We start from the raw sequence: 24,923 nt of genomic DNA, 5'->3' as shown, positions 1-24,923 counted from the left end.
TTGGGAAACTCTTTATCTCTTCTTCCATTCTGAGTGACAGCCTTGCTGGATAGAGTATTTTTGGCTGCATATTTTTCTGTTCAGCACATTGAATATATCAAGCCACTCCCTTCTGGCCTGACAAATTTAGCAGAGATTTCTGCTGCTAATCTTATTGGTCTTCTTTTGTAAGTTAGGGACTTCTTTGGTCTTACTGCTTTTAGGACTTTTTCTTTATCTCTGTATTTTGCAAATATAGTTATGATATGTCTTCATGTTGGCCAGCTTTTGTTGGTTTTGATGGGAGTTCTCTGTGAGGCCTGGATTTGGATATCTATTTCTTTCCCAAGATTAGGTAAGTTTTCAGCTCTAAATTGCTCCAAAAATCTTCTGCCCTTTTTCCCCTCTCTCCTTTTTCCCTTGGACTCCTATGATATGAGTGGTATTCCACATTGTGGGGGTCCTGAGTTCATGATCCAATATTTTTCTTTCTCTTTTCTTTTCAGTTTCATTATTTTCCATAATTTTATCTTCTATATCACTTATTCATTCTTCTGCTTCTTCCATCCTTGTGGTCATTACAATCAGTCTGTTTTGCATCTCGATTATAGCATTTTTTTTTTTTTTTATTTTGGCGTGATTAGTTTGTAGGTCTTTGTCTCTGAAGTCAGGGACTCCCTGGTGTCTTCTATGTTTATCTCAAGCCCAGATAATATCCTTATTATTGTTCCTTTAAATTCTATAGCAGGCATATTACTTATATCTGTTTGCATTAAATCACTGGCCATGATCTTTTCTGGTCTTTCTTTTGGGATGAATTCTTCCATCTTGGCATTTTGTCTAAGTCTCTATCTTCTTCTGTATGTTCAGAAAGCCTGTTATGTTTCCTGATCCTTAGAGTAATGGCTTTATGAAGTAGAGGTCATATAACGTCCATGGTCTGGCACTTCAGGAAGTGTCTCTGGAGTATGCTTTGCACTCTGCTGCTGTGTTATAGCTGCTCTACCCCTCAAGTCAGTCCTCTGCAGAGTTTCCTCTTGCCTGCAGTGGGGAGTGTTTGGTCCATGGCCATAATGTGGTGAGTTTTAACTAGGTTGATCTGGTCTGCCTGCTAAAAGAGACCTGATGCTATTTCCACTAGAGCTAAATCTTTGCAGAACTCTATGGTCTGTACACATGGTATGTGTGTGTGTGTGGGGGGGGTTGTGCTGATCTTCTGGGGGAGGGGCCAGCTGTGCTGCTTCAGCAGCACACTTACCCGAGAAAAGCAGCACCTGTTGAGCATAAGAAGGTGGGGCTTGGTGTAAGGGGTTTATGCTGCTAGTGTTGGCACTGTGCTGCTTACTGAAGTCAGTTTATGCTGAGGAGAATGAGAGAGATGGTGCCTTCAGGCTCCTTTATCCCTGCAGAGGCAATGCCACCTCTTTCAAATGCACTCCAAAAACAGGGAACCATCTCTAGCAGTGCATCCCAGGTGCTGTTCAGATCATGCCATCTGCCCGTCTGGCTGTCTTCCTTCTAGGCTATTTGCTCTCCTTCTCTACAGTAGCACTGCAGAGCCTTCTAGCCTCTACACTTGCCATGCCACACACTTCTAAAACTTTAGCCTTTGAGCCCCATGATTGTAAAACCTCACAAAAATCAGCCCCTCTTATTTTCCCAGTGAGTAGCTTTGGGGAAATGTTTTCCTTGTGCGATCCCCTATGCATTCCTCTCTCTCTCCTCTCTCCATGACCAGGGCTCCCTCCCTTCTGGGGCACCCACGATCCTCTTCTCCCCCAAATCATGTCTGTGCACTTCCTACCTTTCATGTTGTGTCCTCTTCTCTCCCTCTAATTGTGCAGTTTGTTCTTTTAGTACTCAGATTTATTTTTGGATATTCAGAATGATTTGATATTTATCTAGCTGAGTTCAGGGGACCAGGCAAGCCTAAGGCCCTCCTACTACCCTGCCATCTTAGCTCTTCGTGTACTTAGCTCTTTGTGTAGCCCTTTGTGTACTTTTTCTTTGGAGATGAATACTGAGGTATTTGGAGTTGATCAATTTACTTTTAAAGGATTTAGAAAAATATAGAGATGGAAAGCACGTGTAGTAAAATGCTAATTCTTGAATGTAGGTATGACAGTATGAATGTTCATAATACAAATTTTTTCAGTATTTTGTATGTTTGTAAACATTATAAACCAAAAGTTGTAGGGGAAATTCAAATAAAAAATAGGCTTCATTCTAATAGGGAAATACACACATGAGAGGAAAATCCATGTACTTTTAAAATTCACATAATTATTCTGCCTGCCAACTGCTGCTTTTCTAATCTATATATAATTATATCTTTGCCTTTGTAAAGTATTCCCACTGCCAACCCATTTTCTAAGGTAATAACAGACAGACACAAACTCTCCTCAGCCAATATGAGGTTCCCAAATATCCAGTTCTTTTTGAATAGTACTTACAGTTACTATTAATCAGAGATAGGAGAATGCTACAGGTTACCTTCCCCACAACCTCACTACCAGAGGAATATTACAATGGAAGTGATACTCAGGCCTTTTTCTGCTACTCATGCATAAAAACAACCTCTTCTATAAACTCCATGAAGTCCCAGTTCTCTTTCCTTTCAGATGCTCTGACTGCATTTGCATCAAATATTCACTGGATGGAGATAAATAATATAGAAACACAACTGGAGTCAGGCAATAAAATCCTGTGATCTATGCTCAAATGAAAGACTACTTTGTAATCATAGGCCTGGGCTATGATTCTAAAAGGTGTGGCTCTTTGGCTTACTAGATTCTTATTTTTGTAATAACACATCTGTTACTCCTGAAGCAATACTGTACATTATAGAGATTAGAAAATACATAAAAAAATTAAAAGTAAATCTCTTTATCCCCAGTATCCAAAACCACTGCTATTAATAATTAGTGTATTTTTTCAGATCATTCTGTGAATGTGTATCAACACACACACACACACACACACACACACACACACACAATTTGCATTTTTTTTACCAAAATTAGATTATGGTATTCTGCAACTTATTTTTTTCAGTTCAGCTATTTCTACTTTTCAGAAATATTACCATTTTCCCATTGAACCAAAAATTCCCTGTGTAGATGGTGTGTTCAATCTAGTACTCCATAGAGTGCCACACATTATATCTACCTCATATATTATTTTCATATTCAAAAATTCTAGCACAGTCCCTTTTTTATTGACTTTGGTTTATTGATAAGACTAGATCCACCATTTTTCCTGCAGAGCCTTACTACTTGTGTCTACTTTCTTTAGTATCATATTGTTCAGCTTATTCCCATATCTCCTTTATTTCTGATAAAGTAGAGATTATATTTAAAGACTAGTTGAATTCAAATTAACTATTTTTTGACTAGAACATATAATAGGCAGTGTTGTGTCCCATATGGTATATCACATTTGAAGATGCATATTTGTTGGTCCACCCTACTGATGTTATGATTGACCACTGCTCTATTCTTCTAACCTATCTATGCAAGTTTGGTAGTGTCCATACAATATTTGTAGTCACTACATATATAGTATCTTGACACCTCTAAGCAATGAGAAATCACTTTACCATCAATCATGCTAATTTATTTTTTTTAATATATGAAATTTATTGTCAAATTGGTTTCCATACAACACCCAGTGCTCATCCCAAAAGGTGCCCTCCTCAATACCCATCACCCACCCTCTCCTCCCTCCCACCCCCCATCAACCCTCAGTTTGTTCTCAGTTTTTAACAGTCTCTTATGCTTTGGCTCTCTCCCACTCTAACCTCTTTTTTTTTTTTCTTTTTTCCTCCCCCTCCCCCATGGGTTCCTGTTAGGTTTCTCAGGATCCACATAAGAGTGAAACCATATGGTATCTGTCTTTCTCTGTATGGCTTATTTCACTTAGCATCACACTCTCCAGTTCCATCCACGTTGCTACAAAAGGCCATATTTCATTTTTTCTCATTGCCACGTAGTATTCCATTGTGTATATAAACCACAATTTCTTTATCCATTCATCAGTTGATGGACATTTAGGCTCTTTCCATAATTTGGCTATTGTTGAGAGTGCTGCTATGAACATTGGGGTACAAGTGCCCCTATGCATCAGTACTCCTGTATCCCTTGGATAAATTCCTAGCAGTGCTATTGCTGGGTCATAGGGTAGGTCTATTTTTAATTTTCTGAGGAACCTCCACACTGCTTTCCAGAGCGGCTGCACCAATTTGCATTCCCACCAACAGTGCAAGAGGGTTCCCGTTTCTCCACATCCTCTCCAGCATCTAGAGTCTCCTGATTTGTTCATTTTGGCCACTCGGACTGGCGTGAGGTGATACCTGAGTGTGGTTTTGATTTGTATTTCCCTGATAAGGAGCGACGCTGAGCATCTTTTCATGTGCCTGTTGGCCATCCAGATGTCTTCTTTAGAGAAGTGTCTATTCATGTTTTCTGCCCATTTCTTCACTGGATTATTTGTTTTTCAGGTGTGGAGTTTGGTGAGCTCTTTATAGATTTTGGATACTAGCCCTTTGTCCGATATGTCATTTGCAAATATCTTTTCCCATTCCGTTGGTTGCCTTTTAGTTTTGTTGGTTGTTTCCTTTGCTGTGCAGAAGCTTTTTATCTTCATAAGGTCCCAGTAATTCACTTTTGCTTTTAATTCCCTTGCCTTTGGGGATGTGTCGAGTAAGAGATTGCTACGGCTGAGGTCAGAGAGGTCTTTTCCTGCTTTCTCCTCCAAGGTTTTGATGGTTTCCTGTCTCACATTCAGGTCCTTTATCCATTTTGAGTTTATTTTTGTGAATGGTGTGAGAAAGTGGTCTAGTTTCAACCTTCTGCATGTTGCTGTCCAGTTCTCCCAGCACCATTTATTAAAGAGGCTGTCTTTTTTCCATTGGATGTTCTTTCCTGCTTTGTCAAAGATGAATTGGCCATACGTTTGTGGGTCTATTTCTGGGGTTTCGATTCTATTCCATTGGTCTATGTGTCCGTTTTTGTGCCAATACCATGCTGTCTTGATGATGACAGCTTTGTAGTAGAGGCTCAAGTCTGGGATTGTGATGCCTCCTGCTTTGGTCTTCTTCAAAATTCCTTTCACTATTCGGGGCCTTTTGTGGTTCCATATGAATTTTAGGATTGCTTGTTCTAGTTTCGAGAAGAATGCTGGTGCAATTTTGATTGGGATTGCATTGAATGTGTAGATAGCTTTGGGTAGTATTGACATTTTGACAATATTTATTTTTCCAATCCATGAGCAGGGAATGTCTTTCCATTTCTTTAAATCTTCTTCAATTTCCTTCATAAGCTTTCTATAGTTTTCAGCATACAGATCCTTTACATCTTTGGTTAGATTTATTCCTAGGTATTTTATGCTTCTTGGTGCAATTGTGAATGGGATCACTTTCTTTATTTGTCTTTCTGTTGCTTCATTGTTAGTGTATAAGAATGCAACTGATTTCTGTACATTGATTTTGTATCCTGCAACTTTGCTGAATTCATGTATCACTTCTAGCAGACTTTTGGTGGAGTCTATCGGATTTTCCATGTATAATATCATGTCATCTGCAAAGAGCGAAAGCTTGACTTCATCTTTGCCAATTTTGATGCCTTTGATTTCCTTTTGTTGTCTGATTGCTGATGCTAGAACTTCCAGCACTATGTTAAACAACAGCGATGAGAGTGGGCATCCCTGTCGTGTTCCTGATCTCAGGGAAAAAGCTCTCAGTTTTTCCCCGTTGAGAATGATGTTAGCTGTGGGCTTTTCATAAATGGCTTTGATGATCTTTAAGTATGTTCCTTCTATCCCGACTTTCTCAAGGGTTTTTATTAAGAAAGGGTGCTGGATTTTGTCAAAGGCCTTTTCTGCATCGATTGACAGGATCATATGGTTCTTCTCTTTTTTTTTGTTAATGTGATGTATCACATTGATTGATTTGCGAATGTTGAACCAGCCCTGCATCCCAGGAATGAATCCCACTTGATCATGGTGAATCATTCTTTTTATATGCCGTTGAATTTGATTTGCTAGTATCTTATTGAGAATTTTTGCATCCATATTCATCAGGGATATTGGCCTGTAGATCTCTTTTTTTACTGGGTCTCTGTCTGGTTTAGGAATCAAAGTAATACTGGCTTCATAGAATGAGTCTGGAAGTTTTCCTTCCCTTTCTATTTCTTGGAACAGCTTGAGAAGGATAGGTATTATCTCTGCTTTAAACGTCTGGTAGAACTCCCCTGGGAAGCCATCTGGTCCTGGACTCTTATTTGTTGGGAGATTTTTGATAACCGACTCAATTTCTTCGCTGGTTATGGGTCTGTTCAAGCTTTCTTTTTCCTCCTGATTGAGTTTTGGAAGAATGTGGGTGTTCAGGAATTTGTCCATTTCTTCCAGGTTGTCCAATTTGTTGGCATATAATTTTTCATAGTATTCCCTGATAATTGTTTGTATCTCTGAGGGATTGGTTGTAATCATTCCATTTTCATTCATGATTTTATCTATTTGGGTCATCTCCCTTTTCTTTTTGAGAAGCCTGGCTAGAGGTTTGTCAATTTTGTTTATTTTTTCAAAAACCCAACTCTTGGTTTCGTTGATCTGCTCTACAGTTTTTTTAGACTCTATATTGTTTATTTCTGCTCTGATCTTTATTATTTCTCTTCTTCTGCTGGGTTTGGGGTGTCTTTGCTGTTCTGCTTCTATTTCCTTTAGGTGTGCTGTTAGATTTTGTATTTGGGATTTTTCTTGTTTCTTGAGATAGGCCTGGATTACAATGTATTTTCCTCTCAGGACTGCCTTCGCTGCGTCCCAAAGCATTTGGATTGTTGTATTTTCATTTTCGTTTGTTTCCATATATTTTTCTAATTTCTTCTCTAATTGCCTGGTTGACCCACTCATTCTTTATTAAGGTGTTCTTTAACCTCCATGCTTTTGGAGGTTTTCCAGACTTTTTTCTGTGGTTGATTTCAAGCTTCATAGCATTGTGGTCTGAAAGTATGCATGGTATAATTTCAATTCTTGTAAACTTATGAAGGGCTGTTTTGTGACCCAGTATATGATCTATCTTGGAGAATGTTCCATGTGCACTCGAGAAGAAAGTATATTCTGTTGCTTTGGGATGCAGAGTTGTAAATATATCTGTCAAGTCCATCTGATCCAATGTCTCTTTCAGGACCCTCGTTTCCTTATTGATCGTGTCTAGATGATCTATCCATTTCTGTAAGTGGGCTGTTAAAGTCCCCTGCAATTACCACATTCTTATCAATAAGGTTGCTTATGTTTATGAGTAGTTGTTTTATATATTTGGGGGCTCCTGTATTCGGCTCATAGACATTTATAATTGTTAGCTCTTCCTGATGGATAGACCCTGTAACTATTATATAATGTCCTTCTTCATCTCTTGTTACAGCCTTTAATTTAAAGTCTAGTTTGTCTGATATAAGTATGGCTACTCCAGCTTTCTTTTGGCTTCCAGTAGCATGATAAATAGTTCTCCATCCCCTCACTCTCAATCTAAAGGTGTCCTCAGGTCTAAAATGAGTCTCTTGTAGACAGCAAATAGATGGGTCTTGTGTTTTTATCCATTCTGATACCCTATGTCTTTTGGTTGGCACATTTAATCCATTTACATTCAGTGTTATTATAGAAAGATATGGGTTTAGAGTCATTGTGATGTCTGTATGTTTTATGCTTGTAGTGATGTCTCTGGTACTTTGTCTCACAGGGTCCCCCTTAGGATCTCTTGTAGGGCTGGTTTAGTGGTGACAAATTCCTTCAGTTTTTGTTTGTTTGGGAAGACCTTTATCTCTCCTTCGATTCTAAATGACAGACTTGCTGGATAAAGGATTCTCGGCTGCATATTTTTTCTGTCTAGCACACTGAGAATCTCGTGCCAATTCTTTCTGGCCTGCCAAGTTTCAAAAGAGAGATCAGTCACGAGTCTTATAGGTCTCTCTTTATATGTGAGGGCACGTTTACCCCTTGCTGCTTTCAGAATTTTCTCTTTATCCTTGTATTTTGCCAGTTTCACTATGATATGTCATGCAGAAAATCGATTCAAGTTACGTCTGAAGGGAGTTCTCTGTGCCTCTTGGATTTCAATGCCTTTTTCCTTCCCCAGTTCAGGGAAGTTCTCAGCTATTATTTCTTCAAGTACCCCTTCAGCACCTTTCCCTCTCTCTTCCTCCTCTGGGATACCAATTATGCGTATATTATTTCTTTTTAGTGTATCACTTAGTTCTCTAATTTTCCCCTCATACTCCTGGATTTTTTTATCTCTCTTTTTCTCAGCTTCCTCTTTTTCCATAACTTTATCTTCTAGTTCACCTATTCTCTCCTCTGCCTCTTCAATCCGAGCCGTGGTGGTTTCCATTTTGTTTTGCATTTCATTTAAAGTGTTTTTCAGCTCCTTGTGACTGTTCCTTAGTCCCTTGATCTCTGTAGCAAGAGATTCTCTGCTGTCCTCTATACTGTTTTCAAGCCCAGCGATTAATTTTATGACTATTATTCTAAATTCACTTTCTGTTATATTATTTAAATCCTTTTTGATCAGCTCATTAGCTGTTGTTATTTCCTGGAGATTCTTCTGAGGGGAATTCTTCCGCTTGGTCATTTTGGATAGTCCCTGGCATGGTGAGGACCTGTAGGGCACTTTCCCTGTGCTGTGGTGTATAACTGGATTTGGTGGGCGGGGCCGCGGTCCAATCTGATGTCTGCCCCCAGCCCACCACTGGGGCCACAGTCAGACTGGTGTGTGCCTTCTCTTCCCCTCTCCTAGGGGCGGGATTCACTGTGGGGTGGCGTGGCCCGTCTGGGCTACTTGCACACTGCCAGGCTTGTGATGCTGGGGATCTGGCGTATTAGCTGGGGTGGGTAGGCAAGGTGCACAGGGGCAGGAGGGGCAGGCTTAGCTCGGTTCTCCTTAGGTGATCCACTTCAGGAGGGGCCCTGTGGCAGAGGGAGGGAGTCAGATCTGCTGCCGGAGGTTTGGCTCCGTTGAAGCACAGAGTTGGGTGTTTGGGCGGAGCGAGCAAGTTCCCTGGCAGGAACTGGTTCTCTTTGGGATTTTGGCTGGGGGATGGGCGGGGGAGTTGGCGCTGGCTAGCGCCATTGTTCCCCACCAAACTGAGCTCTGTCGTCCGCGGGCTCAGCAGCTCTCCCTCCCTTTGTCCTCCAGCCTTCCAGCTTTCCGAGCAGAGCTGTTAACTTATGACCTCCCAGAGGCTAAGTCGCGCTTGCTGTCGGAATACAGTCCGTCAGGCCCCTCCGCTTTTGCAAGCCAGAATCCGGGGCTCTGCTTGGCCGGCGAGCCGCCCCTCCACCCCGGCTCCCTCCCGCCAGTCCGTGGAGCATGCACCACCTCGCCGCCCTTCCTACCCTCTTCTGTGGGCCTCTCGTCTGCACTTGGCTCCGGCGACTCCGTTCTGCTAATCCTCTGGCGGTTTTCTGGGTTATTTAGGCAGGTGTAGGTGGAATCTAAGTGATCAGCAGGACGCGTGGTGAGCCCAGCATCCTCCTACACCGCCATCTTCCCTCCTCCCCTCTGTATAATTCAATCATGCTAATTTAAAAAGCCTCTGGTGTTGATTGGAGGTGCAGTTGACTGAAGCTTATAGTAATCCCTCTGCCCACTGATTAGAGTTTTTAAAGTAGTAATCAATCACTCCTACTGTATGTAAGCATGTATTTACAATTATAATACTACACTTATAACTAACCTATCCTAGAGTATGCATGAAAACTAACAAACATATATCAAATTTTATCAATTCTAAGGGGCACTTTTTTTCTAGTTGTAACCTGAATTCCAAATGCATCTTAGAATCAATAGTTTATTGGGGCACTTGGGTGACTCAGTCAGTTAAGCATCTGACTTTGGCTCAAGTCATGATCTTGCACTTCATGAGTTCAAGCCCCGCATTGGGCTCTGTGATGACAGCTCAAAGCCTGCCTCGGATTCTGTGTCGCCGTCTCTCTCTGCCCCACCCCACTTTCATTCTGTCTGTCTCTCTCTCTTTCTCTCTCTCTCTATCACAAAAAATAAACATTAAAAATATTTTAAAAACATTTTTAAAAAAGAATCATTAGTTTCTTAAAATTACTGTTGTCAGTCAGCAGAGCAGTTTTGATATAATGTCATAAACTTTACATGCATGAACTAGGTCATAGCCACTCATTTTGTAGTCTTTTGGTTAAATGATGTTCATTGTTGAGTTTAGGTTCTATTAAAACGTTTTACGATATTATATAATTTGACAATAAACTGATTGTTTTTCATACTTAGTGATCCGTAAAATGATGATGTGGTTGCAATTGATGACATTGATGAAATTCAGGACATTGCACTGACTGTGTTGAAGTATTTTTAAAGTAAATTACAGTTGAAAAATGAAAAGAAATGAAATGAAAATAAAAAGTAAAGTAAAGCAAAATATTTACTGGTAATATAACATCAGTAGAGGAAACCAAACCTATCTAACCTTAAGGGCACCCATGGAAACTGCTCACTTTGTGACAGACACTGACTCACTCTCTCCCTCTATTAGTATCTTGTCCCTTAAAAATTCCTTTTTATTATGCAAAATTTCAAGTGTATACAGAAATAGAATAAATAGTGTAAGGAACCCTCATGTGTCTATCACCCAGCTTCAAAAGTTATCAACTTTTGTGGCCAACTGATGTAGCCAATCTTGTTTCATCTATATCTCTACCCACCTTCCCCTGTATTATTTTGAAGTAAATCCAAGACATCATATTATTTCATCCATAACTATTTTAGTATGTATATTGAAATAATGAAAACTATTTTTACATATAAATACAATATAATTATCATGCCTAAACATAAGTTAGTAATAATTACTTAATATTATTATTTATTCTGTGTTCAAATTTCCAGTAGTCTCAAATATGTCATATGGTTTTTCCTTGAATCAGGATGCAAATACTATACATACATAGTATCTATTGAAATGTTTTTTAAACCTATTTTAATCTTTAACAGAGGTCAGAAAATGTTTTCCACAAAGGATTAGATTGTACATATTTTAGGCTTTGTGAATTATATAGATGCTGTCACAACTACTCAGTTCTACCTTTGCAGTACTAAAGTATCCATTAATAATATGTGAACAAATGGGCAGAGCTATGCTCCAATAAAACTTTATTTACCAAAACAGATGGTAGGTTACATTTGGCTCAACAGCCGTGGTTTGATGACCCCCAATCTATAGCAGTAGTTCTGAAGCTTTTGTGTGTATCATAAGCACTTAGAGGGCTAATGAACACAGAAGCCAAATCTTAATACAATATAGGATAGGGCTTCTATGTTTTTACCATGTTCCCAATATAAAAGTTTCTTCATCTTTTTTTTCTTGTAATTTCTTGATTAATGGAAACAGATCATTTGTTTTTCAAAGTTTGCTATGGTTGGATCAAGAGGCTTGCTCTGATTCCAGTTCTTTTTTTGATTTTTTTTTGAGATATTTGGTTTTGGGGTTTTCTTTTGTGTGTGCTTTTTTTGTTTTGGGTTTTTGGTGATGGTGGTGGTGGTGGTGTTTAGAGTGGGGAAGACAAGCACACTTTATACATTGTCCTGTGTTCTTCCAACAGTAGATAAATAATGTGTGGCTTTCTTTTTTTCCCTATTACTTTCAAGAGACAGCTTTCTTAGATTCATTAGATGGCAGATCTTGAAGCCTCTTTAGTTCACCTAATAACTTGCTCATTTTACAGACGAGAGAATAGATATATAAGGATAGAAAAAGATATGCCAAAATTCACACAGCACATAAGTGATGAAACCAGCTTTAATGAACTTCTTCAGTTTTTATGTTTTCCATATTTACTGACATATAATTGACAAATAAAATTTATATATGAAATTATAAATAAAATTATATATATTTAAGATACATATACAACTTGATGGTTGGTGTGTGTGTGTGTGTGTGTATATATATATATATATATATATGTTATGAAATGGTTGCCACAACAACATCTATCAACTCACATAATTTCACTTTCTTCTTGTTATAGTGATAACACATAAGATTTACCCTCTTAGCAAATTTCAACTGTACAATACAGTATTGTTAATTCGCATTGCTATACATTAGATCTCCAGAACTTAATCATCTTATATAACTGAAACATTGCACCTCTTGACCACCATGTCCCCATTTCCCCCTCCCGCAGCTCCTGGAAACCACCATTCTACTCTCTGTTTCTATGTTTGACTATTTTTGGATTCCGCATATAAGCAAGATAATTTTATCTTTCTGTGGCTGGATTATTTCACTTAACATGTTTTCTAGGTGCATCCATGTTGTAGCAAATGGCAGAATTTGCTTCCTTTTTAAGGCTGATAAACATTCCATTGTATGTATATATTTAACTATTTGTCTATTGTTGGACACTTAGGTTGCTCCCAAATATTGGCTATTGTGAATAATGCTGCAATGGGAGTGCAGATATCTTTTTGAGATAGTGATATAATTTCATTTGGATTGTCTATGCAAAATGAACAAACCTTTTAGAATCTCTAAATGTTGGGGTGCCTGGGTGGCTCAGTCAGTGTAAGCGTCTGACTCTTGGTTTCGGCTCAGGTCATGATCTCAGGGTCGTGAGATTGAGACCTGCATTGGGCTCAGCGCAAGCATGGAAACTGCTTGGGATTCTCTCCCTCTCTCTCTCTCTGTCTCTCCCCACTATGTGTGTAACCCCCCCTCTCAAAATAAATAAATAAACTTTAAAAAAGGAATCTCCAGAAGTAGAAATAGTTTTATTTGAGCCCAAGATAAGGACAGTTGCTCAGGAAACATAGTCTTCACAAGGAAGAAAATGCTCCAGAAAATTAACAGTTTTTACAAGGCTATATAGTTTTTTACATCTTATAAAAGCTCAAAATATTATATATTTTGAAGATAGGCAGGAATCATGAGTTTTATCATGAATACAGGTGATGTAGGGCCACTGAGCAAATGGTCAAGAAAGAATTCTTGAGACATTTTCAGTGCAAAAAGGTGTTTTCATTAAAGCATGGGACAAGACCCCCAGGCAGGAAGAGATGCACTGTGACTGTGAGGATTGATTGACTATATACTTTCAAGTTGGGGGGTAGGAATAAGGGAAGTCTCTAAAATGATTTCCATATGTTAAAGAAGACTTAAAAGGATCCTGGAGGTCTGACTATTGTCAAGCTAAGGTTGCTTTTAGTCTCTAGCAGAACATCAAGATTAAGTCAGCCCTGAGTTTCTTGAGGAATTTCACACTCTGCATGTCTCAGGCATTTATCAATGGGCTGCAAGTTGTAAGAAAATTTAATTTTATCTATGTTTTTCTTGCCTTTGTTCTCCTCATCATAGGGAGTAGGAACATTGACCAATATCTCAAGAACAAGATGGTTTTCCTTTATGCTATTCATTCAGAAAGCAAGTGTACAATGTATGTGTGGTAAGCCATAAATCAGGCTTCTGATTTTAACAAAGTTTATGTACATTCATGCTAAATAAGAAATCTAAAATGGCTTCCCTTGTATATAGGCCTTTAGAGAGTTTTTCTCTCATCAGGATATATTTCCAGAAATGGGATTGCTGGATCATAAGGTTGTTCTATTTTATAGACTCTCAAATCAAAATTATTTTTCCCTCAACTGGAAGCTTTTTACAACTTCCCTCTGATATCCACTTTTTAAAAAATATTGATGTTCAAGAATTTGTACCCATTGTTTTTAGTCCATGTGGACTAGAGAATTTAAGGTTTATTTGCTGTCAAATCATATCACAAACTCCTACCTAATTCACTACTCACAGTGCCCTTTTGGTTTTATTCATCTTATGGTTTGGGGTGTGACTTATGACCCTTAATGGTTCTCAAAATGTATAATCAAAGGAAATATGTCAAATGCAAATAAATCTACCCAGAAATAGGTTATCTTCCAAATCTTATAGTGTTGTGGGATTTTTTATGTCAATACCCAGGGTTCATTGTCTCGCCACTTCGAAGAATGAAGAGGTGAACACAAAATGAGCAGCAGGCCAAAGTTTATTAGGGTATAACATTAGGAAAGAAGAATATTCTTAAAACTGTCTTTACAGAGAGGGGATGTCCTTGTTTTATAGGGTTCTGGTCACCTCCCTTCCCTTCCCCCTTTCTTCTCAGGTCTCATCGTTATTGGCTTGACAACTCTAGGTGCTGGGTTGTCCATTCCTGATTGGTTCAGTTCTATTGTGTAAGGAGTCAGACTGGTCAGACTGTCCCTCATATAACATAAGTTTTATGGTTTACTTTTTTTAGTTAGGTATGTTGATTGTCAAATTCCTGGGGGGAACATGAGAGGGAGTAGGTGGTATCTGTTACATTCTTAAGAGGGACCTTATATCCAAGGGGTTTTGCTGCAGTTAGACATTCCTAGAATTGTTCCAAAATTTGTTTTTCCACACCCAGGGACCTGAGGTCCTAATCTTTCCCTCTCTGCCTATTTTATCCTATCTTTTCTTATCATAAGAAGGCCAAGAAGTAAAAGAATGTCCTAAATGGGATACCAGTGATGGGGTTTTGGAGTGGTGGGAGTCTGGATCTGATGGCCAAAAAGAATTCTTGAGATGTCTTTGGTGCAAAAAAGAATTCTTAAGATGTCTTTGGTGGAAAAAGGTGATTTTATTAAAGCACAGGGACAGGACCTGTGGACAGAAATAGCTGCACTGGGGTTGTGAAGAGTGAGTGATTATGTACCTTCAGGTTGGGAGGGGGGTCAGGGATAGCATAAGTCTCTAAGGTATTTTGGAAACAAGGTTTCCAGGACCTTGAGGGGCTAGCTGCTGTTAGGAAAAGGTCATTCATTATTGTTTAGTAAAAATTCAGTCAGGAGACCCTTAAGGTGTATATCAGTGGGCCATATGCTTGGAGGATGGTTACTAACATATATCTTGGGGGGTAGAGATAAAGGAAGATTCCAAAGGAATTTTTATATGTTAAAGTAGATTTACAGTGTCCTTGGGGGGTCAGGATAATGTTAAGCTAAGATTGCCTTTTTCCCTGAGCAACATACCATCATTGAAGCCGCTCAGTTCCTAGAGGAATATCACTCTGCCTGTTTCAAGGACTTGTCAATAGGCAGTAAGGAAATTTAATTTTTCATTTCCCTTTGTTTCCCACATCATCAGCAACCTCCCTTAGAGACATAAAAGGTGGTTTTAGCTTAAAGGGGCCCCCACACGGGTTTTGATTTCTTGAGAGGAATTAAGCAGGCAGTGGGAGGCAATAGAATGGCTGTAAGACTTGTGGCCAAACAAATATAGGTTTGAATCCCTGTATTTTCATGTATTCACAAACTCTGTGATCTTGATTAAGTGCTTTACCCTCTGTGAACCTAGGCTTCAGAGATAAAACACTCTGCCTTTTTTGGAGTTGGGAGGATTAAGCAAGCTTTGGCACCTTCAACCAAAGTCATTTCCTTTCAAAGCTCACATAAGGAGATAAGCATTCACACATGTTGGAGGCTATCTTCTCAGGAGTGTCCTTGCCTTGCTACTAGTGGTTTAGCCATTCTGTATCTCTTGCTGGCTGTATAGAGTTGTTTTTCCATTTTAACATTTCAAAAAATTCTGTCATTAAATAAGGGTTAATTGGGGCACCTGGGTGGCTCAGTCAGTTAAGCGTCCGACTTCGGCTCAGGTCATGATCTCACAGTTTGTGGTTTTGACCCCTGCGTCGGGCTCTTTGCTGACAGCTCGGAGCCTGGAGCCTGCTTCTGATTCTGTGTCTCCCTCTCTCTCTGCCCCTCCCCTGCTTACACTCTGTCTCTCTCTGTCTCTCAAAAATAAACAAATGTAAAAAAAAAATTTAAAAAAAATAAGGGTTAATTGTAGAAATATTTAAACTGTTAAAAGGGACCCATAGCCGGCCCAGCAATAACAAATGCCTATGCATTGTTGCTGTTCATCATCATGTGAATTTCACCAGCCTTTGTCATTGGCTTAACATTAGGATTTGTATAAGGATTCTGTCCCTCCCAACTTCCCAGTTAGTAACAAGAACCTGCTGATGGGGTCAACCTCTCAGGGGTCTTTACCTGAGCAGGGAGTTTTGAAAATTAGTGTTTGTGGTGGGTTGTCTCATAGCCTTACCTCCCCACCCCACAGCCAAACTGACCAAACAGCTGTTCATCTTTCATTTGGTTCCTCAAGTAGTATTTGAAAAAGCACTAGAAGCATTCATTTCCATGAAAAATAATTAATTGGCACCTGATGTGTATGAGTCACACACACTTGGAAGTTGTTTACCACCTAGTAAAGGAGGCAGATAAAAAAAAAAAAAAACAGGAAATCGTAACATACTTGCTTGCCAATGGTATCAATCAAGAAGAAAATGGGCTGTGATAGCTCTGAAGGATATGTCATCTGAAGTGTATCTTAAAGGATAGACATTTTTAGATCCAGGAAGAAGGAGACATTCTAAGCAGAAGGAGTGGCATGTAACAACATGGTACAGCCATGTTGTTAATCTAAGCAGTGTAATATATCAAGAGTGTCAAAGGTCAGCAGATCCTGAATGAAGCCTCCTGTAGAGGTAACAATAACATCAGATCTTTCTGATGCAGTATTTCCAGGATACCATGCTAAAGCAATTTAGCTCTATGCAACTTCCCTCTAAGGTGCATACTATTTTTGCATGTGGAAAAATTGAATCCTAGAGAGGTTAGGTTACTAACACTGTTGCTCAGATATGTGGTAGTGTTAGGATTCAAACCCAGATCAGCTTCAGAGTCCAAGCTGTGCATTGGGATTAGAAACAGGCATCAAGTTGCAACTTTGAAGAGTTGGTCCTATCCTATAAATGATAGGAAACCCCTAAAGAGAATTTAAGCAAGGAGAGTGACTAGGGATTAGAACATTATTGATTACAGGCTCTACTGTGATGAGACTGATGGTGATTTCAGGGAAATCCCTTTCCTTCTTTGGAGCTCTTTGTTTTGTTTTCTTTTTGTTTTTGTTTTTGTTTTTTGTTTGTTTGTTTGTTTTGGGGTGTGTGTGTGTGTGTGTGTGTGTGTGTGTGTGTGATTTCATCTGTAAAATGAGGACAGTGATAAAAGGCTAGTTTAAAGTATCCCTTCCAATAAAAAGCTTCTGCACAGCAAAGGAAACAACCAACAAAACTAAAAGGCAACCAACGGAATGGGAAAAGATATTTGCAAATGACATATCGGACAAAGGGCTAGTATCCAAAATCTATAAAGAGCTCACCAAACTCCACACCCGAAAAACAAATAACCCAGTGAATAAATGGGCAGAAAACATGAATAGACACTTCTCTACAGAAGACATCCGGATGGCACATGAAAAGATGCTCAACGACGCTCCTCATCAGGGAAATACAAATCAAAACCACACTGAAATACCACCTCACGCCAGTCAGAGTGGCTAAAATGAACAAAACAGGAGACTATAGATGCTGGAGAGGATGTGGAGAAATGGGAACCCTCTTGAACTGTTGGTGGGAATGCAAATTGGTGCAGCCACTCTGGAAAACAGTGTGGAGGTTCCTCAGAAAATTAAAAATAGACCTACCCTATGACCCAGCAATAGCACTGCTAGGAATTTACCCAAGGGATACAAGAGTGCTGATGCATAGGGGCACTTGTACCCCAGTGTTTATAGCAGCACTGTCAACCATAGCCAAATTATGGAAAGAGCCTAAATGTCCATCAACTGATGAATGGATAAAAAAATTGTGGTTTATATACACAATGGAGTACTACGTGGCAATGAGAAAGAATGAAATATGGCCTTTTGTAGCAACATGGATGGAACTGGAGAGTGTGATGCTAAGTGAAATAAGCCATACAGAGAAAGACAGATACCATATGGTTTCACTCTTATGTGGATCCTGAGAAACTTAACAGAAACCCTTGGGGGAAGGGAAGAAAAAAAAAAGAGGTCAGAGTGGAAGAGAGCAAAAGCATAAGAGACTCTTAAAAACTGAAAACAAACTGAGGGTTGATGGGGGATGGGAGGGAGGGGAGGGTGGGTGATGGGTATTGAGGAGGGCACCTTTTGGGATGAGCACTGGGTGTTGTATGGAAACCAATTTGACAATAAACTTCATATATTGGAAAAAAAAAAGTATCCCTTCCAGCCCTTAGAGTTTTTTGCTTTCAAACTAGGGGTGGGGAAAATGCTAGATTCCTGGCTGGCGAAGCTGGTATACATTTATCTATGTGCTTTATTGTTTTTTATATGTGCTTTATACATGCTGTACTTCTGGCCTGGAATGCTGTCTTGCTTTTCTCCTGTCTTTCCAAATACTTTCTAACTATAGCTGCCCACCCTCCTTCTCTTAACTCCTACAGTGCTACTAAGTTAGATGTGTCTCACTTTGGCCCCTAATTATATACTAACTTTTATTCTTTGCTACTTGCTTCTTTTGTAGTATTTTATTCTCATATATATTTTGGACTCTCCTTTTTTTCCTTACTATTTAGTTTCTCTTACCCCCTATATCACCTAACACAGTCTTGGTTGGTTACAAGGGGTCTTGGAGAAAGTCTTATTAATCATTTTCTTTCTCTTTTGGCAGTGTATGTGAGCACAGCAAAGATAATCTTATGACCCCCTCTAACATGGGGGTGATCTTTGGGCCCACTCTGATGAGAGCTCAGGAGGACACTGTTGCTGCCATGATGAACATCAAATTTCAGAACATCGTGGTGGAAATCCTAATTGAGCACTTTGTCAAGGTATGCATTCCCTGTTCTCACCATCACTTCTCCAAGCATGTGACACTTTACCCTAGGCACCTTTTAGAGTTGTGTCTCCCTCCCTGGCTCAAATTGATAATGGAAGGAAATTCCATTTTGACACAATGGCATTTAATAACATTTCTCACACTGTGAAATTCATTCATTTAGAAAATATTGCTCAATTCTATAATTATTATTAGGCACCAGGCTAGACGATATAGAAGAAGAAAAAACAAAAACTATTCATGCCTGTATGGAGCTAACAGTGTAATATGGTGATAGCCATATAAACAAATGAAAATGATAGATATAAAAGTGGTGCATGTACAATGAAACCATAATTAAAGCAGTACTAATACTTATTTAAACCTTATTTCATTTCAAAAAAATTTAGGGTTGTATATTTTATATGGCATGTAAAATATGAAGTACTGTACATAATAATTAGGTCAAATGGAAAAGGAGAAATAAGGATAGACAGAAAATGTACCCAGGAATGAGGCTAGACAAGAAATATTTATTGACAAGTCCTGTACACTTGTTACAGATGGCCCATCATCAACCTCTAAGCTTTCTAGCAGCCAGTACCATCCTAGAAAAACATAATTCAATAAAAACTTTTTGCAGGGGAGGGGGCTAATAATATAACCCAGATAGCATCCACAGTTCAAATCCAAGCTCTGCCACTTACTAGCTGTATTTGGTGGGATACAGGTAGGCCTCTAAGACTCCACATACAAACACAATGACTCCAACAAAAGAGACACTTATTATTTGATTGTGGAATAGTCCAGTGAAGTGTTTCAGGGCTGGTATGGTGATTTGACATGAGCAGGAACTCAGGTTCCTTCTTTCTTTCTTATTTTTCTGCCATCTCTAAGGTGCTGCTTCATCTGCATGGCCAAATACCTTCTGTGTTATATCATTTGAAAAGGTTGAAAGAAAGTCAAGTGAAGTATTCAAACCTTTCCATTAAGCCCATGACCTGGAAGCCCCATATACCACTTTTATTTACCATTTCAGAATTTAATTCCCTGGTCACATCTGGCTATAAGTGAATTAGAGAAGTGTAGTTTTTATTTGGGACACTCATATGCCAAGATAAGACTTTAGTTCTTGCGCTAAAAGAAAAATGAGAGAATGTATATTGGATAACAGCTGGCATTTTCTGTTATATTATCTGTGTTACATCAAACAACTTCTATGATAGTCATTTTTTCAGCTAAAATGTGAAGATGATAATAAACCTGTACTATGTGACAGACACATGTCCAAGGTCATTTAGCTAATAACAGAGCTGGGGTTTAAATCCAAGTAGCATAGAAATCCTTAATCACTTAATCCTTAATCAGTGCTGCCTCACCAATAATTTTGAACAGTGATATTGTTGGGCATAGAGGGCACTTTGGGATTGTCAAGGATGGGTACTTTCAGAGAAGTACAGCTTATGTTAATACTGAAGGTGGAAATAAAGGAAAATAGGAAAAGGAATTTTCGAGGAGATGACCCAGTGTGAACAAAGGCCCAAGGGCCTAAAACTTCAAGTAATTTGGTATTGTTGGAACATGAAATGAAAATAGCAGTGGCCAGAGATGTGATTGGAGGCAGACAGGGGCCAGGTCCTAAGAGGACTAAACTCTGCCTAGTTGAGGAGTTTGGAATGTTTGGAATTGTTCCTGCAAGCTTGGGAAAGCATTTCATAAAAGTAGAATAGTATGATGGACAGACTTACATTTGGAAGGCATTATCTTGACTGTGGTGTGAAAGAGAGATCACAGAGAGGGAGGGTAGTGTCATAGTGAGAGCAATAAACAACTGCAGTCTGAGTCAGGGTGGTGGGAAAAAGAATAGAGAGGGAAAAGTATAAGACTTAGTTATTGGAAATGGAAATTGTGGGAGAGGAAGATGTCTGAATTCTGGATTTCTGATGTGGCTGACTGGATGGATGGGACTGTCCTTCATACATATGAAAATACAGAATGTTAAAGTTTTGGGAAAGATGGGGAAAAAAACTTAATTAGGGGCAGGTTGGACTTTAGATTCCTGAAGGATATCCAGAAGGCATTATCTAGGAAGTATTTGACTATATAAAGTAAAGAGTAACAAACTTTTCTTTGTTTATTTTTTCAAAAAACCAACTCTTGGTTTCGTTGATCTGCTCTACAGTTTTTTTAGATTCTATATTGTTTATTTCTGCTCTGATCTTTATTATTTCTCTTCTTCTGCTGGGTTTGGGGTGTCTTTGCTGTTCTGCTTCTATTTCCTTTAGGTGTGCTGTTAGATTTTGTATTTGGGATTTTTCTTGTTTCTTGAGATAGGCCTGGATTGCAATGTATTTTCCTCTCAGGACTGCCTTCGCTGCGTCCCAAAGCGTTTGGATTGTTGTATTTTCATTTTCGTTTGTTTCCATATATTTTTTAATTTCTTCTCTAATTGCCTGGTTGACCCACTCATTCTTTATTAAGGTGTTCTGTAACCTCCATGCTTTTGGAGGTTTTCCAGACTTTTTCCTGTGGTTGATTTCAAGCTTCATAGCATTGTGGTCTGAAAGTATGCATGGTATAATTTCAATTCTTGTGAACTTATGAAGGGCTGTTTTGTGACCCAGTATATGATCTATCTTGGAGAATGTTCCATGTGCACTCGAGAAGAAAGTATATTCTGTTGCTTTGGGATGCAGAGTTCTAAATATATCTGTCAAGTCCATCTGATCCAATGTATCACTCAGGGCCCTTGTTTCTTTATTGACTGTGTGTCTAGATGATCTATCCATTTCTGTACGTGGAGTGTTAAAGTCGCCTGCAATTGCCACATTCTTATCAATAAGGTTGCTTATGTTTGGGAGTAATTGTTTTATATATTTGGGGGCTCCGGTATTCAGCGCATAGACATTTATAATTGTTAGCTCTTCCTGATGGATAGACCCTGTAATTATTATATAATGCCCTTCTTCATCTCTTGTTACAGCCTTTAATTTAAAGTCTAGTTTGTCTGATATAAGTATGGCTACTGCAGCTTTCTTTTGGCTTCCAGTAGCATGATAAATAGTTCTCCATCCCCTCACTCTCAATCTAAAGGTGTCCTCAGGTCTAAAATGAGTCCCTTGTAGACAGCAAATAGATGGGTCTTGTTTTTTTATCCATTCTGATACCCTATGTCTTTTGGTTGGTGCATTTAATCCATTTACATTCAGTGTTATTATAAAAAGATACGGGTTTAGAGTCATTGTGATGTCTGTATGTTTTATGCTTGTAGTGATGTCTCTGGTACTTTGTCTCACAGGATCCCCCTTAGGATCTTTTGTAGGGCTGGTTTAGTGGTGACAAATTCCTTCAGTTTTTGTTTGTTTGGGAAGACCTTTATCTCTCCTTCTATTCTAAATGACAGACTTGCTGCATAAAGGATTCTCGGCTGCATATTTTTTCTGTCTAGCACACTGAAAATCTCGTGCCAATTCTTTCTGGCCTGCCAAGTTTCAAAAGAGAGATCAGTCACGAGTCTTATAGGTCTCCCTTTATATGTGAGGGTACGTTTACCCCTTGCTGCTTTCAGAATTTTCTCTTTATCCTTGTATTTTGCCAGTTTCACTATGATATGTCATGCAGAAAATCGATTCAAGTTACGTCTGAAGGGAGTTCTCTGTGCCTCTTGGATTTCAATGCCTTTTTCCTTCCCCAGTTCAGGGAAGTTCTCAGCTATTATTTCTTCAAGTACCCCTTCAGCACCTTTCCCTCTCTCTTCCTCCTCTGGGATACCAATTATGCGTATATTATTTCTTTTTAGTGTATCACTTAGTTCTCTAATTTTCCCCTCATACTCCTGGATTTTTTTATCTCTCTTTTTCTCAGCTTCCTCTTTTTCCATAACTTTATCTTCTAGTTCACCTATTCTCTCCTCTGCCTCTTCAAACCGAGCTGTCGTCATTTCCATTTTGTTTTGCATTTCGTTTAAAGCGTTTTTCAGCTCCTCGTGACTGTTCCTTAGTCCCTTGATCTCTGTAGCAAGAGATTCTCTGCCGTCCTCTATACTGTTTTCAAGCCCGGCGATTAATTTTATGACTATTATTCTAAATTCACTTTCTGTTATATTATTTAAATCCTTTTTGATCAGTTCATTAGCTGTTGTTATTTCCTGGAGATTCTTTTGAGGGGAATTCTTCCGTTTGGTCATTTTGGATAGTCCCTGGAGCGGTGAGGACCTGCAGGGCACTTCCCCTGTGCTGTGGTGTATAACTGGAGTTGGTGGGCGGGGCCGCAGTCAGACCTGATTTCTGCTCCCAGCCCACCGCTCGGGCCACAGTCAGACTGGTGTGTGCCTTCTCTTCCCCTCTCCTAGGGGCGGGATTCACTGTGGGGTGGCGTGGCCGTCTGGGCTACTTGCACACTGCCAGGCTTGTGGTGCTGGGGATCTGGCGTATTAGCTGGGGTGGGTAGGCAAGGTGCATGGGGGCAGGAGGGGCAGGCTTAGCTCGCTTGTCCTTAGGTGATCCACTTCCGGAGGGGCCCTGTGGCAGCGGGAGGGAGTCAGATTGGCTGCTGGAGGTTTGGCTCCGTTGAAGCACAGAGTTGGGTGTTTGGGCGGAGCGAGGAAGTTCCCTGGCAGGAACTGGTTCCCTTTGGGATTTTGGCTGGGGAACGGGCGAGGGAGATGGCGCTGGCGAGCGCCTTTGTTCCCCACCAAGCTGAGTTCTGTCGTCCGGGGGCTCAGCAACTCTCCCTCCCTTTGTCCTCCAGCCTTCCCACTTTCCAAGCAGAGCTGTTCACTTATGACCTCCCAGACGCTAAGTCGCGCTTGCTGTTGGAACACACTCTGTCCGGCCCCTCCGCTTTTGCAAGCCAGACTCGGAGGCTCTGCTTGGCCGGCAGTCTGCCCCTCGGCCCTGGCTCCCTCCCGCCAGTCTGTGGAGCGCACACCGCCTCTCCGCCCTTCCTGCCCTCTTCCGTGGGCCTCTCATCTGCACTTGGCTCCGGAGACTTGGTTCTGCTAATCCTCTGGCAGTTTTCTGGGTTAGTTAGGCAGGTGTAGGTGGAATCTAAGTGATCAGCAGGACGCGCGGTGAGCCCAGCATCCTCCTACGCCGCCATCTTCCCTGTAGGCAAGAGTAACAAACTTTTCTTAAAGAACAATATGGTAAATGTTTCAGGCTTCACAGATCATAGAAATCTTTCACAACTGTTCAACTCTACCTTTATATTGGAAAAGCATGTAAACAAATGAGTATTCCAATAAAACTCTATTTACAAAACAGGGAGCAGGCCTATGGGCTGTAATTTCCTGACTCTTGATCTAAAGCCCAAAGTTCATTTACTAATTAATTGACTAATTGATATTCATTCAACCAATATGTATTGAGTAACTACTGTTTGCCAGGTAGTATTTTATTTTTTATTTTTTAAGTTTATTTATTTATTTAGAGAGAGAGAGAAAGAGAGAACAAGTGCAAGTGGGGGAGGGGCAGAGAGAGAAGGAGAGCGAGAATCCCAAGCAGGCCCTATGCTATCAGTGCAGAGCCCATCATGGGGCTTGAATTCATGAACCATGAGATCATGACCTGAGCCAAAATCAAGAGTCAGATGCTTAACAGACTGAGCCACCCAAGTGCCCCTGCCAGTTACTATTTTTGGGCCTAGAGATACAACCCTAATGGAATTTACATTCTAAAAGAAGTAGAAAAACAGTATTTAAAATGAGTAAAATACATAGTATGTTAGATGGTAATGGGCATTAAGAAGAAAAATAAAGCAGAGAAAGGGAAAAGGAAGGGTTGGAAAGTGGTTTTCCAATTTTAAATACAGGAAGACCTCACTGAGAAGACAACTTTTGAGCAGAGATCCATAGGAAATAAAGGAGCAATTTCATTCAGATATCTGAGGGAAAAGCATTTTACGCTGAGGAAATGGTAAGTATATTATCCCTGAAGCAGAAGTGTGCCTATCATGTTCAAAGTACAAAAAGGAGGCCTGATTAGCTAGAAAGGATTAAACAAAAACAAAAACAAAAACAAAAACAAAAACAAAAACAAACAAAACAAAAACAAAAACAAAAACAAAAAAATCCCAAGAAGATGGAGTCAGAAAGAAAATAGAGAAGGGAAGCTGAGTAGATTCCAATATGTCCTTAGAATCCATTGGAAGTACTTTGCGACTTTGCTGTATCTGAGTAAGATATAAGGAGGTTTTTGACCAGAGAAATA

At 39.7% G+C, this 24,923-nt stretch overlaps 1 protein-coding gene across 6 annotated transcripts in view; it reads left to right on the top strand.

Moving 5' to 3' along the window:
* The window catches only part of OPHN1 (oligophrenin 1), a 618,968-nt gene that overhangs the window by 446,587 nt on the left and 147,458 nt on the right, over nucleotides 1–24,923 (top strand). For all 6 annotated transcript variants that reach the window (XR_006710966.1, XM_045472066.1, XM_045472065.1 and 3 more), the window contains one exon: nucleotides 18,568–18,727. Coding sequence is in view for 5 of the 6 variants with exons in the window: in XM_045472066.1 (XP_045328022.1) it covers nucleotides 18,568–18,727 (160 nt within the window). In the remaining variant the exon portion in view is untranslated. The remainder of the gene's footprint in view (nucleotides 1–18,567; nucleotides 18,728–24,923) is intronic.

The sequence above is a fragment of the Leopardus geoffroyi genome, chromosome X (genome assembly GCF_018350155.1).
Source record: "Leopardus geoffroyi isolate Oge1 chromosome X, O.geoffroyi_Oge1_pat1.0, whole genome shotgun sequence".
Classification (NCBI taxonomy): Eukaryota; Metazoa; Chordata; class Mammalia; order Carnivora; family Felidae; genus Leopardus; species Leopardus geoffroyi.
Note: the sequence above shows the minus strand (reverse complement) of the source record. Positions and strands in the feature narration are given on the sequence as shown.